The sequence below is a fragment of the Carassius gibelio genome, chromosome A8, assembly GCF_023724105.1.
Source record: "Carassius gibelio isolate Cgi1373 ecotype wild population from Czech Republic chromosome A8, carGib1.2-hapl.c, whole genome shotgun sequence".
In the NCBI taxonomy this organism is placed as follows: domain Eukaryota; kingdom Metazoa; phylum Chordata; class Actinopteri; order Cypriniformes; family Cyprinidae; genus Carassius; species Carassius gibelio.
The window spans coordinates 23373611-23388524 of record NC_068378.1 but is presented as its reverse complement, the minus strand read 5'-3'; the positions used below and the strand labels follow the sequence as shown (position 1 = coordinate 23388524).

Below are 14914 nucleotides of genomic sequence, written 5' to 3'. Positions count from 1 at the left end.
GCTGCTGAAGTATATTATTGGCTCCGTGCAGGAGAAAAATCTCAAAATTGAGAGAAAAACAAACAAAACAAGTGTCTCACCTTAAATCTGGATGTGAATGAGATTGTAGAGAGGACAAGATTATCAATAAATAATGGCCGAAATCAAATACAAAGCATATTTTATCAAATGAAAAGCGAATGAATGTCTCAGGTGAAAAAAAATGAACAGCATGTTGAAAAAAAAATAACGATGTGACATCACAGAGCCCTTAAAAGTAGTGCGAGATTTAGCTTGTCCCTTTCTTCTGTCCTCCTTTCTGCCATCATGTGGTTCCTGCTCCTGTATTTGCAAATATCAGCTATTCAAGGCAAGTGAATCTGTATTTAATAATTAAAACAAAATCCATATTCTGACCCTGTTTACATGCATTGTGCTCCATTCTGCTGTTAATGAGGCATTTAACAGCTGGAATTACTTTTTAACGGCACATGTGTTTAATATGGGACCAAAAGTAGTCAAAAACTGAATTGCTTTATTTTGTAATTCAGTGCAATATTTTCATTATGTATCATTAATTAATTTACATTGTGTGTGTTTGTGTGTGTGTGTGTCTGTGTGTATGTATGTATGTATGTATGTGTATATATATATATATATACAGGGGCATCTTGCACTCATTATTTTTGAGGGGGCATGAGTGGGTGGTGGGGGGGTCATCATGTAACACACAGCATCCACAAGAGCATATTGGCAAATTATTATTAATCATTATTTATTTTCATTTTTATTAGACACATTCCCAGACGCATGAACTATTGTATATTTCGTGTAATATCTTGATTCTCACCTTCACAGATAATGTAAGATAGCATGCGATGGTCAAAGTAACCTAATAATGCAATCTGTTAACTATGCATATAAAAACCTGCCTGTTTACTTAAATAACAGATCATATGGCTGTCATGCCATAATTTTTTTTAACACGACTGTCTTTATATTAAATGTTCATTTAACACTGAAAGTTAATGTGATATAAAATCGGCTAGCTAATCTTTATATTGCACAGAAAGACAGAAAAGAACATTTACATTATCTAAGATAATTTTCACTGACAGTCCAGAGTTCAATCACTCTCAAAATCTCCCATTAAAATCACTGAAACCATTTACACTATGAAATTAATATCTTTTATTTTAGCGATGACTCATCGGAACACCTCTGATTGGCCATTGTATTCATAAGCTCAACTGAATCTTGTGTGATTGGTTATAATGCACAGCGCTGTAAAAATGCATCTGTCTCTGGCTCAGCGGCAGCCATCGAACGCAGATCTGAATTTAGCAGCTCATGATATGACTCGAGGAATGTTTTCACGCCGGTGTGATTGTATCAAATATAGAAAATATGAATCGGCTATTTTTTGTCTTTTGGAAGCTGCATTCAAAATCCACTTGGCTCAAAAATCCCCCTCACTTTAAAAGGGCATGACGGCTCTGTTTTATATGTTATATAATATATATATATATATATATATATATATATATATATATATATATATATATATATATATATATATATTAAGTTACTTTTAAACTTTTCATTAAAAAAAAAAATATATATATATATATATATATATATATATATATATATATATATATATATATATATATATATATATATATATATATATATATATTTTTTTTTTTTATGAAAAGGGGAAAAGTAACTTAATGTGTGAAGGCTGCTGAAGCTGACATTAATAAAACAAGATGATGAAGATTTTGACGATATTCTCCAGCTTGATTTCAGATGTTCAAACGAGTTTTATGAATCAACATCTTGTGTATCAAAGGAACTTAAAAAAAAAAAAAAAAAGATAATCTATGGCATAATCAATGTGATAAAATGGCCAATACTCACCTAGAAATAATATAACTATTCCTTGTTTTAACATTTTGAAAAAAACTGTTACTTTTTTTTTTTAAGGAAATTAACTTTAATTTAAATAAATATATACAATTTTAATATTATTCATCTGTAGCTAGTAAATCTTGCCAAAGATCATAATGATATTACTGACCAGTATATTTTTTATTTTAATTTTTTATTTATTTTTACAACTAGACTACCTTAAAAAAAACTACCTTAAAAAGATGTATATTGCATACAGAAAAAAATACTATATATATATCTGTATGCAATAAAGCAATTTTATATTTATAACATTAAATATATATATATATATAATTAAATACATGTGTGTGTGACAATGCACATTTATTTATTGAGCTATTTGATTACTACAGTAGAGCTAGAGTGCTTCTACTGTCAGGCACTTGAGAACAATTTGAATGTGTTAAATTCAAAATAATTGTGAAATGAATTAACAATTAATTAATGAATAAATTAGTATAACGTATCTTGATATATGTCTCCATCTTAATTTTTACTTAATTTGCAACTGGACAAAACGAACTAGTTTTGGCTATTTGGTATTACCACGTTTATTATAGCATACTATACTATAACTTTCATAATTTATTATTTCCCCTTGTCTTCTGTTGGTATATAAATTAACTGATTTAATACTGCAAAATTTAAATGAAAACTGCTACAGTGATTAATATATATTAGTTCATGAAAATGCATCTGTGTGATATAAAATATATGACATATTAAATAATTGATATATTTAATGTACTTAGTATATTTAATGTACTGGAATGAAAATGGTAGGCTTACATTATTATGTATGCATATTAAAACGCATGACATTAGTTTTGAGTCCATTTTCAGATGTAGATGATCGGTTTAATTTTACTTAATGTTTTAGATAAAGAGTCCAAAACTAAGATCACGCTGCGGTTTGTGTGCCAAGCATATGTTCTTCACAACCCTGTTTTATCTCAAAATCTGCATAAACATGCAACTCGTCAGAATTTCAGTGCTGAAAACCACAGGCAGATAAGAAACCGCAGAGATTTCTGCAGAATATCTGGCTCATCTGTTCTCAGAACTCAGCCACATTTTTCCAATGACCATATAAGGTTAAAAGAGACACCTTCTGCCTGATAATATTTTATTATTTATTTTAATTTAGAAATATAACTTCTGTACTCTTTATATGTCACTGGATGATTGTTTTGTTTTTATTTATGAAAGGGTAAATTCAAGGTCTGGTAATGATGTAAAAAGTAATGATGTGCTGTGCTCCTTATATTGCATTCAAAAGATGCATAGCTGTTGTAAAAAAAGATGGTTAATTATTAGTCACATTTAATTGAATGTCATTTTTTGCAGGTCTCAATGTGACTTTACGTGGATCTGATAGCCCTTGTATAGGCCGGCTGGAAGTGTACAACAATAAGCAGTGGGGCTTAGTGTGTCATCACGGGTGGATAAAAGAGAATGGAGAAGTTGTGTGTAGGACACTAGGGTGTGGAAATCATAACCGCTCTGATAAAGAAATGACCCTCTACAGAGGTCCACCTCTACCCCAACAATATTTGATGGATCACGTGCAATGCACATCTAATGAAACAAGCCTTTGGAAATGCCCTATTGTTGAGACACATGAAACAGCCTGCACAAATGATTTTGTTGCTGTTGAATGCTCTGGTAGGAAATATTCTTTTAATAAATAAATCGTATTTGTATTTAGGTCATCTTTAGTGCAGATGTGAATCGATACACATTGTTGATGCCAGGCTTTTCACGGCAGGAAAAGTTGAACTGAGGTTGAATCTGAATGAACAGCATGATAAATGTGCTGGCGTGGTGGAGTTCTCAACGAACGACGGCATCATCGGGGTCTGTAATGATAAATGGGGTGAGTGGACAAAAACAAGTATTCGTTTATTAACTATTTCTAAATCAGCATTGATCAATATATGAGAAAAAAAGAGAAATTTTTTGCAATGACTTTTAATCAAATGATCGGTTTTCCCAGAGTTTCTCCAAAGCAATATTTTTTAAACCCAATAAAAGTTTTTGAAATAAATGAATATATATATATAAATATGTGTGTAGTAAAATCTGTCATTATTAATTAGTAAATGCTACATTAATACAAATGCCAAAATACCCAGACTGATAAGGTCGTATGTTTTCTATATAGTATTCTATTAGAAATTATGTGGTTAATGTTAATAGACCGTATGTAATTTTAAGCAGTGTGTATATTGTCTTCGTCGTTATGTTTTTTTGTTTTTTTTTTATCTTGGCCAGATAAAAGCATAGCAAAAAGGATATGTGAGGAGAATGGTTGTGGTGATCATTTTTACATCCCTAAGCCTGGAATATTCAAAGTACAACAGAGAAAACGAAATGTAAAGCTTAATTGTCTTGGTAATGAGATCTACCCTTGGCAATGTATGGAGTGGTCAGACTGCAAGGAGCGAGCCAGTGTGATCTGCACCAGTAAGTGTATACTATTACTAAACAGCTCTAAGAAGTACTCCGCTCTGATTGGTCAGTTATATACCAGTCCATAAATGTATGTTTGTGGTGTAAATGTAAAGCCCCTCCAAGTCATACAATAGTTCTGTAAATGGTAAAATTCACATTTACACAGAAATGCTTGTATTGCACAGAGCACAAGAGGTTACGTCTACGAGATGGCAGCCATTTTTGCTCTGGCTTGGTGGAAGAGTACAGTGTTGAAAAAAAGGCATGGGTTCTTCATCAGACAAATGAGAGGCCTGAAGTCATCTGTCCACAACTGAACTGTGGTTCCACTGGACATTTCACAAAGAATAATGGAACTAACAGACTGACATGCTCAGGTGATGCTGAGTTTCTTGCTTTGAATAATACAACATTGATAATTATAAATAGTAATCATTCTTTATAGATTCCGTATATTAACAAATCTGTTATTATTATCATTATATATTTATTATATTTATATACGTATATTGTGGTATAGACCATAATAGACTATTTAACAGATCTTATTAAAGAATATGTTATGTTTTTATAAATATCACATCAAAGTTTTTACATAGATAATAATGACAAACACTCAACTTTATTTTTAAATTATGATTATAAATTGTATTTATTTATTGTTTTCAAAAAAGGTACATTCTGATTAATAGAATAAAAAAAAAAATATATATATATATATATATATATATATATATATATATATATACATAATAAAGTCACTAAAATTTTTGGGAGATTTTTGTTACGTACATTTTAACACAATGAAAATGTCAGCATCACATATTTATTCTTATCTTACAAAAGTTGTATTAATAATTTAGTCCTTTATTTATTTGTTTGTTTAGTTGGATATGTAACAATTACATTTGCTGTGTTCACAGACACCGTTAAACTCCGCAACTTCACCAAAAAGTGTTTTGGAGACGTTTCCATTGATCTGAATGGCACTAACTATGGAGTGTGCTTCAATGATCCGGCTCTGTCCCTTAAAATGGGGACGGTGGTCTGTCGAGAGCTTGGCTGTGGCAAGGTGCTTCACATGCAAGAGAACTCTGTGTTAAATGATTTGACAATTAATGTTGAGTGCCTGGGCAACGAGATGTCACTGTGGCATTGTCTAGTAAATCGTGAGACAAAACAATGCAAGGGAACCAAAGTTATATGTTCAGGTAACACAGACGGCTTTGCAACTACTTATAATTAACTCAGAACAACCAGGAATATAAGCATCACTCATAACTGATACAATCTATGTAATAAAATATGATGATTTATATATATATGTGTGTTTGTGTGTGTGTGTACTGTATTTGACAGAAAGCTTGGATGTCCGTCTGAGCGATGGTCTGGGTCGCTGTTCTGGACGTGTAGAGGTGCAGTGGGAGGGCTCATGGTGGTCCATTGGCTCTGACTGGACCACTGGCTCTGTCTGGCCCACTGTGAATTCAGACGTGGTGTGTCAACATCTCAATTGTGGTACAGCTAATAAAACAACTACAGAACTTTTCATCCAAGGAAAACAGCAGCAACTGGAAACGTGGAAAACGTGTGAAAGCTCTTCAGCAAAGCTCCATGACTGTTTTGTTGGAACTTTCCCTGAGCCTCCTCCTTTCAGGCAATCAATCAGAAAACAGAAAAACATAGATATCATTTGCACAAGTAAGATCTTAATATAATATAATATAATATAATATAATATAATATAATATAATATAATATAATATAATATAATATAATATAATATAATATAATTTGCACTAAAAGTTTGTAGTAAGTGACGTTTTTAATGCTTTTAAAAAGAAGTGTCTCATGTTCACAGAGATTATGTTTATGTGATCAAAAATACAGCAAAACCATAATATTGTGAAATATTGCAATTTAAAATAGTTTTCTATTTGATTACATTTTAAAATGTAATTTATTCCAGTGATCTAAAGCATAATTTTCAGCATCATTACTCCAGTCTTCAGAGTCACATGGTGCTCAAGAAACATTTGCTATTATTATCAATGTTTAAAACAGTTGTGCAGTCTATTTTGCCGTCAATGCTGTTGACGGTGTCCTTTATCAGTAGGCTTTATATTTATGCTAAACATGAAGTATAGATATTGATGTCATGAAGACAAGAGCCTGTTCTGTCAGCGGTCTCCCTCTGTCACCTACAGCAGCAGGCACCGCACTGTTCTGGTGAAGCAGGCCTACAAGCTTGGATTGGTAATGCTGCACTGTAATCATAGTTATTTATTTATATTTTTCATTTTATTTTATTATATGATATTGTTTTGAGACTTAGAGTATTTTATTTATTGGAGAACTTTGCAGCAGTATTTTATTTCTTATTCTTTTTTATTTTATACATATTTTATTCAAAAGTATATATAAAAAAAGTGTAAAGTAATAAACAACCTGCAGTTTAATGTTTCCATTTCTTTCCCTTACTGTACCGAAAATGAACCGAACCGTGACTTTAAAACCGAGGTACGTACCGAACCGTGATTTTTGCGTACCGTTACACCCCTAATATATATATACATCATGTGATCCACTACCATAACACACACACAAAAGAAAAAAAAAGAATGCTTATATCCATCAAGGGCACATTAAACTGATCAAATGTGATAAAAAAATAAATAAAAGTAAACATTTTATGTCATATGATCATATGATTTCTGTAGGATCATGTGACACTGAAGACTGGAGTAATGGCTGCTTTGCATCACAGGAAAAAATACATTATATTCAAATAGAAAAAAAAAGTTGTTTTAAATTTCTTTAAAACATATTTCATATTTTTACTGTTTTACAGTATTTTTTTATTTATTTTTTTATTTCTGGAAATAAGGTGAGCATAAGAAACTTCTTTCTAAAATATCTTAACTATTCCAATTAACCGGTAATGTAATATAATACCAAGATTGTTTTATTGTAACATTAAACCTTTTTTTATTTTCATAATTTTAAACATGCTCTGCAAGATCCCAGTAGTTTTTAGTTTTGTTTATTGAGTAAATACGTCTAAGGTGTCACTCTGATTCCTCTGCACAGTCAGTAACCACAAGTCCTTTATATATCTTCTCAGAGGAAGAACTTATGTCCTTTGAAGGTGATGTTCCCTGTAAGGGAAGAGTACGCATCGAGTCATTTGGTGGTGGGACCCGCTGGCTGGTAATGGGGGAAAACAACACAAACGCCAGCAACATATGCGACACAATGCAGTGTGGACCTCCGAATTTGCCACAAAACAACACACATGCCAATGTCACATGTTCAGGTACAGGACCACACCACACCACAATGATTCATCATTGTTTTTAATGTATCTAAGGTATCTAACTGGAATTTCCTGCAAACTTGTTATTATCTTCTGCAATACATAATGTAGCTTTGACAGTGCTGTGTGTAAAATGCATGTATTCTTTTTGATTCCTCTTGTAGGATCAGTAAATGTGTCGCTTTCAGAAAAATGCTGGGGAACGGTCGAGGTCTGCAGAAATGGCACGTGTGGAGCGATTTGCTCTTGGAAAACAAAAGAGGACTCCAATATGATCTGTGGGAACCTGGGCTGTGGAGAACCAATTCAATACACATTTCAACATCAGATAAATAATCAGTCTGTGAGGTACCATAGTGTGTACTGCTCAGAATCTGTGCAAAATATGAGCATGTGCAAATTTCTTCCCAAAAAAGACTCTACCTGCAGCATCCCAGCCCAAGTGATATGCAAAGGTAATGTACACAGTTGCTTTCTTCACAGACAGAAGTTTATGTTAACTCGTGTATGTTAACCTTAAAATGTGTATAAAAATCTAGATTTGAGCTTTTAAAAAAAAAATTTACTCGCCCTGACGCCATTTATGATGAAGATGAGTTTGTTTTTTTCATGGGAACAATTTTGGAGAAATTTAGCATTACATCACTTGCTCACGTTGGATCCTCTGCAGTGAATGGGTGCCATCAGAATGAGAGTCCAAGCAACTGATAAAAACATCACAATAATCAACAAGTAATCCTAATCACTCCGGTCCATTAATTAACATCTTGTGACTCAAAAAGCTGCATGTTTTTAAAGAAAACAAATCCTTAATGCAAGATGTTTTCCCTTCTAACCATTGCTACTGTCCTCTGTCCAATAATATTGATTTCTATAGTGAAAAAGTTGTCTTTTCTGAATCAGGAGAGAAATATGCACCATCAAGCCAAAAACTGTAAAAAAAATAAATAAATAAATAAAAAAATAATAATAATAATAATTTGGAATCTGAGAGGACTACATGACCAAACAAACTCATCGACCCATTAGATGACCAGAGGATGATTAATTTCTCAGCAAATAAAATTTTTGGGTGAACCAATCCTTTAAGCACAATGTAAACTGCCATTTAATACCTATTTATTTGATGCACTCTTCATAGACAGCGTCAAAGCTAGACTGGAGGATCCGAGAGACAAATGCGCTGGAAATGTGTCACTGTTTTACGCTGGGCAGTGGATACCTGTCTGCCAAGAGAGTAATCAGGAAAAACTTCAAACTGCAATCTGCAGGCAACTGAATTGTGGGGACAGACAGCAGGGAAATCTTAATTTGAATATGCTTGAGTCCCAAATCAAAGGACTATCAGGAATTACGTGTCAGGATAGTCCCGACTCTGTTTCCAAATGTGACTTCAGTAAGGTTTCATTTAAAGAAAAATGTCCTGTAATGTATCTGAAATGCACAGGTATTTATCATTTTTGATACTTCTTACTGAAAAAAAGTGCAGACATTTGTTTCTAGGTCAAGGGTATAGTTTCCGACCTTTGACCTTGACCTTGACATTTGACAGATTGGGAACGATTGCTCCTCTATAAGAAGGAAGGTGAATGCAGTGGTCCAGTAATTGGTTTTAAAAAGGAAGAAACACATCTCGTCAGAGAACAGGGTTGGGGCACAAAGGAAAAACAAAAGCTGTGCGAGTATCTGCAGTGTGGAAACCACAGAACACACTTTCCACACAAAGAATACGAAAATCCGCGGTACACGGGCTGGTGGAATAAGACCTATAACTGCTCAGGGAAGGAGAACTTGTTGGAGTGCGAGAGCAGCGATGAGCCCTTCCAGGGTCAGCACCAGTTAAACATCCAATGTGACCGTAGGTTATAATTTCAGTAATAATCTGTTACTTGTTGAGATGAGTGTTTTCTTAGAATCAAGAAACTTAGTTTTCTTAGAATCAATTGGTAGAGCATTGCGGTATGAAGCGCAAGGTTGGGGGTTTGATTCCCTGGGAACACATGATAGGTAGAAATTGATAGCCTGAATGCACTGCAAGTGACTTTGGATAAAAGCATCTGCTAAATGCATAAATGTAATTTTAATTTAATTTATATATATATATATATATATATATTGATATATATATATATATATATATATATATATATATATATATATATATATATATATATACACACGTGTGTGTGTGTGGGTGTGTGGGTGTGTGTGGGTGTGGGTGTGTACATGTAATTTCCCAGAATTCTCCAATTTACCCCAAAGTGTTTAAAACAGACCAGAGCAGTTTACTCATTCCAATTCAAGATCCTGTAGGCAGGTCAAATAACTCAAACAAATAAGAATCGGTTCTTAAATTCTTTTGATTTTAACAATCCTGCTATAAAAAATATTACACAAAGGACAACACTTGACTTACAGAATAATACATATTTGATTGTCCGTTTTCACTCCTTTCCAGGTATACCTCCAGCCATTACGCTCTCAAAAAATTGCACAGGCAATGTGCTCATAAATAAGGAGCATGTTAGTGCATTTCAGTGGAATGATAAGATGTCCGAGAATTTATGTGACTACCTCCGCTGTGGTAATGCCATCAAACACTGGAGCGTTAAAACAGAAATACAAAAATGCTGGCATTTCAGCTGCACAGGATTGGAGGCATCGTTGTGGCAGTGTGGCTCTAAGGAAGGCAACTGTGATAACATCATCTCTGTGGCCTGTAAAAGTGAGTCATGCACATAACACCGGGCTGTATTAAGACTGTTACTGTGGGTGAATATTGAATTGATGCTGAAATATAGATCAGTTCCTCAATTTAAACACCCCATGCAATTAAAATGGGAGTTTTGTGGCTGTTAGTCAATTTCTGTTTGCTCATCTACACTGGTGGTCTGACGTTTGGATTTATTATGATTTTTTTCATGTGTATATGCTAGTGTAGTACTTCACGTTTTGCAGATATATGCAAGTTTTTAAACATTACAAATATGATTTTATTTTTTACGTTTGTATTGCAGATGGTATTAAATTCGGATCCACCGAGAAGTGTGGCGGTAAGCTTGGGATCAAGTATGAAAATGAATGGGAATATGTCTGTGGAAATCTGAGTGATGCTGATGCTAAGAAGGTTTGTGAAGTGCTCCAGTGCAACAATAATCAAGAACTGCTGAATGAACAGGTTAAAGCCAAGGAACCAAAGGTGAAAATAAGTTGTCCAAAAAGCTACCACAACATTGTTCAGTGTGTGAACCTTCTCACAACACCTAAATGCAGTTCTGGATATGCTGACATCAAATGTGAAGGTAAAAAACACAGATACCATACACTTTAATATAGGAAAATCATTTTTTGTTGTTTTGAGATTTGTTTAGCCACTGCTTGCTTTCTTACATAATGTTACATAGCTGTGGGTTTGCTTGATTAAAGGTTAATAATCTAACCTGTCAAACTGTGCCATTAAAATTGCAGGTTATATTCCGAAAACAGAAAATTCTTTATGGAAACTGATATTGGGTCTATTAGGAGGCATGCTGGCGTTGCTGATTTTGTTTTTGATGATCAAAAATCGGAAACGCCTACTTTTAGCTTGTGAGTATTACTTGCACTATTCAGAAAGACATCACTCTGATTTTTTTTTTTTTTATATGATAGAGTTACATACTGATATTTGAAGGGCCTTCATCTTTTTAACCTGTTGAGGGCAGTGTTTCCAACTCCTCGTCTCACTACAGATCAAACAATAGCAAATAAAAGCGATAGAAAGCATACTTTTCTACCGGTTTCTCTTTTTGCAGTAAGTCATTACAGAAATAAGAATGGCAAAGACATCAATGCTGATATGAATGAAATGGATAAGGTGGATACAGAGAATGAAGGTACAGATATGCAGTATCATTTTATAGTTATTACTTTTAACATTGTGAATATTGAGACACAAGCTAATGCTTTCATTAATTGCAAATTATGAATATATATATATATATATATATATATATATATATATATATATATATATATATATATATATATATATATATATAGTTACACATATAGTTTATTGATTTTTGTGCATCCATACGGGTGCATCTAGTATATGTACATCCTATATGGGAAGATGCACAAAAAACAATAAACTATATGTGTAAATAACGTTTTGAAATTATTAATATATTAGTTATAAAATATTTATTTAAACAAAGATATTGATTATTTTTCAGATCTGTCTGAACAAAATGCATTGTTTTTAGATAAAGATGAGTATGAGGATGTGGATTCTCTCATGGACAAGTCAGGTGAGATATTCCAAAATTAGTCTTGTTATAGCAGGTCATTTTTAATTGTCAGTTTTATTCATTTCAACACATAATGTGTCAATCAATCAATCAATCATTTTATGTATTTATTAGTTTATTGCCTACCTGTCTGCTTACACATCATTTGTCCATCCAGAAGTTCTTTAATATATAAATAACTATACTATACTATACTATACTATACTATACTATACTATACTATACTATACTACTAACTGACTAAATACAAAAGGAACATTTAGACTCTTAAAGAAAGAAAAAAATAATATATAATGTATAAATAAATGAATATATGCAAATGTATATTTATTTATATGTGTAAGATTAAATGTGGTTTCTCCAACAGGAGAGGAGGATGAAGATGGCAGAAAGAGAGATTCTTCTGGTACAGAATATGATGACATTGAGGGACAAGCCAATGGAATCTCTCCTTCTCAAACCCACCATGACGACGATCTAAACCTCCCTCTCCTTCCCAAGAGACCCGAAAACATTCTTGGTACAGCACTCAGATTCACACCACACTGTGTGTGCATGCACCCTTGTAAAAACGGTGCTGACCTTTTCCTTTGTGTCCTCATCAGATCAGGACACCTATGAAGTGGAGAAAGAGAAAGAGGAGGACTACGATGATGTCATACCTATCGAGGCTGCAGCCAATGAAAATACAGGGACGACAGGGACACAAGCACATGTCGATGTAGACGTGGATGAAGGTGCAGGTGCAGGTGCAGGTGCAGATTCAGAAGCAGGTCCAGGTGCCGAGGCTGTACTGGTGACCACAGAGGTAGAAGTTCACGCTCAACGAGAGCAATGAAGCAGCCACGTGACCAAATTGTGCTTTTAAGTTAATGGTAATAAGAGATAAGATTCTTTTTCAAATAAGTAGAACATTTGGAAGATTAGACGGATAATAAATGCTGATGCTAACTCTCAAGATTTATCTCAAGATGTATAATATAAAAGAACGGACATACAGGCAAAACTGATTTGGAATAATGAAATCTTTAATTGATTATCTTTACAGCAGAGTATGATCAAAAGAGCCAGTCAAATTGTATGTAATTATTTAGGTTTTAATATGTAGTTGTTTTGTAATTGTCTTGATCTGTTTTAATTTTTTTTTCTGTTTTGCTTCATTTGTTTTTAATCTGGTAAAGCTCATGAGCAGGCCCACATGAACTCGGCAGAAAACCGTGAAATTAAAATTTAATATAGGCTATCCTGTTCATTTGATTTGGTAATATCTTTCAAAATTCTACAAGATCAATGCTTTTAAATTATTTAAGACCGGAAGTTCACTGTCACCCAGAAACAAAAATTAGCTGAAAATGTCCAATTTATTGAAAAGTACAGATCTGGAGACATTTTGCATTACATCATTTGCTCAAAAGTGGATCCTCTGCAAGTGAGATTCATTGGTGAGCAAGTGAGTGCTAAACTTCTCCAGATCTGTTCCCATGAAGAAACTATTCCTATATAACACCGTGTAAGAACAGTGGGATATCCATTTAGTTTCCATCCATTTTTCTGGGTCAATAACAAGGCAAACATTATCATGTAAAAATACATTTAGTTAAGGAAAAGGAACAAATTAATTACAGTTTCCTTAATGCTCCATTATAGTACTCAATAAATACATTTAAAAAAAAAATGCTCTCAAAGTCACAAAAAGTGAAAATCTAGAGTAGGTGCTATTTTGGCAAAAAAATATACACAGTATATTTTATTTGGGCCGACTCATGAGCATGTGTATTCATTTTACTACATCCTCACACTTTTTAAAGAGATGTTACATATTTTAAAATTAATTCTAGTTTTATACAATTTTACAATATAACCTCATTTTCTGTTTTGTATATATTGTGAAAGATTAAACTATAAACTCAAATAACGCATTGTTTAGAAGTTTTGCAGCCATTTTGTTCGATCTGCCTTTTTTTTCTTCTTGTTTTGAAAATTGCTTTTATAGATTTTCCATATTAAAATTGATTTCACATTACAGTAACTGATACTTGTGACTCTTTTGTACACTATTATGAAATGGAATGATGTGAGTTTCATGCATCTCAGTAAATCTCAGAGGAGCTGGAGGTGAAACGGTGTCAGTGGAGGCATGCTCTGGTGCTGTGTGTTAAACTGTATCGTTCTATAACACCTATAGTTTGATTCACAGCACAAGAGTTTGCTTTCTATGCTTCATCAGTCATTCTTCTTCTAATAGCAAATATGTCTGATTACATTTGACATCTACTCACACATGCCCATATTTAAACTCAGTAACAGCTGCTGTGTGCTATAACTAGTGTTACTGTATTTTGGTGACGTCTTCCTGTGACCGGTGAAGTTCACACGTCATCTGCTTTACCCTGAGGGACTCGTTTGTAAGTGGTTTGTATAAACAGAACATGGTTCTTTTGAAGAGAGTTGACCATGTGTCTTTAGGGGCCGGAATCTCTGAACAGAACATTCCAAAATTCAAATGAGGATCATCCAGGATTTATTAAACATTCTCTACGGTTCCAAGAAGAGCTTTTTTAACACAGTCTGTTTAAAAAGATTAATCCGGCCAGTGCTGATTTTAACTAAGGAATATGATGCCTCTTTGCCCTAGTTAAATCATCGTTAAATCACATTTTTGTCATGTGTTTATATTGTTGTTTTGACCATGCATAATAATAATTATAAAAAAAAAAAAAAAATGCGGCTGGTTTGCTGAAGTAAAAATCTAGTTTTGTGGACGATGTATCTCAGTCTAGTGCAATATTTTGTGCCCTGTCTGATTACTATTATTATTATTATTTATTTATTCATATATGGTCTAACTTTTTACAGTGTGTTTTTCTGGAGAGTTATATAATGGGCATCATTTGCATGTTCTGTTGGAAAGCATGAC

At 33.3% G+C, this 14914-nt stretch overlaps 1 protein-coding gene across 2 annotated transcripts; it reads left to right on the top strand.

Moving 5' to 3' along the window:
- Positions 1-283: 283 nt before the first annotated feature.
- Positions 284-14024, top strand: LOC128018935 (scavenger receptor cysteine-rich type 1 protein M160). Of its 2 annotated transcripts, none has more exons than XM_052604826.1 (18): positions 284-349; positions 3283-3600; positions 3704-3811; positions 4210-4401; positions 4575-4766; positions 5313-5600; positions 5749-6090; positions 7514-7705; positions 7870-8160; positions 8847-9152; positions 9258-9563; positions 10164-10430; positions 10723-11007; positions 11174-11293; positions 11500-11580; positions 11923-11997; positions 12365-12517; positions 12603-14024. In XM_052604826.1, exons 1-18 carry the CDS (start codon positions 307-309, stop codon positions 12833-12835), a joined length of 3792 nt encoding a protein of 1263 aa, XP_052460786.1. In that variant the 5' UTR covers positions 284-306; the 3' UTR covers positions 12836-14024. The 2 variants fall into 2 exon arrangements, with proteins under 2 accessions (XP_052460786.1, XP_052460787.1); XM_052604827.1 differs by having other exon boundaries at positions 286-349; positions 11953-11997; positions 12603-14009.
- The last annotated feature ends 890 nt before the right edge of the window (positions 14025-14914 follow it).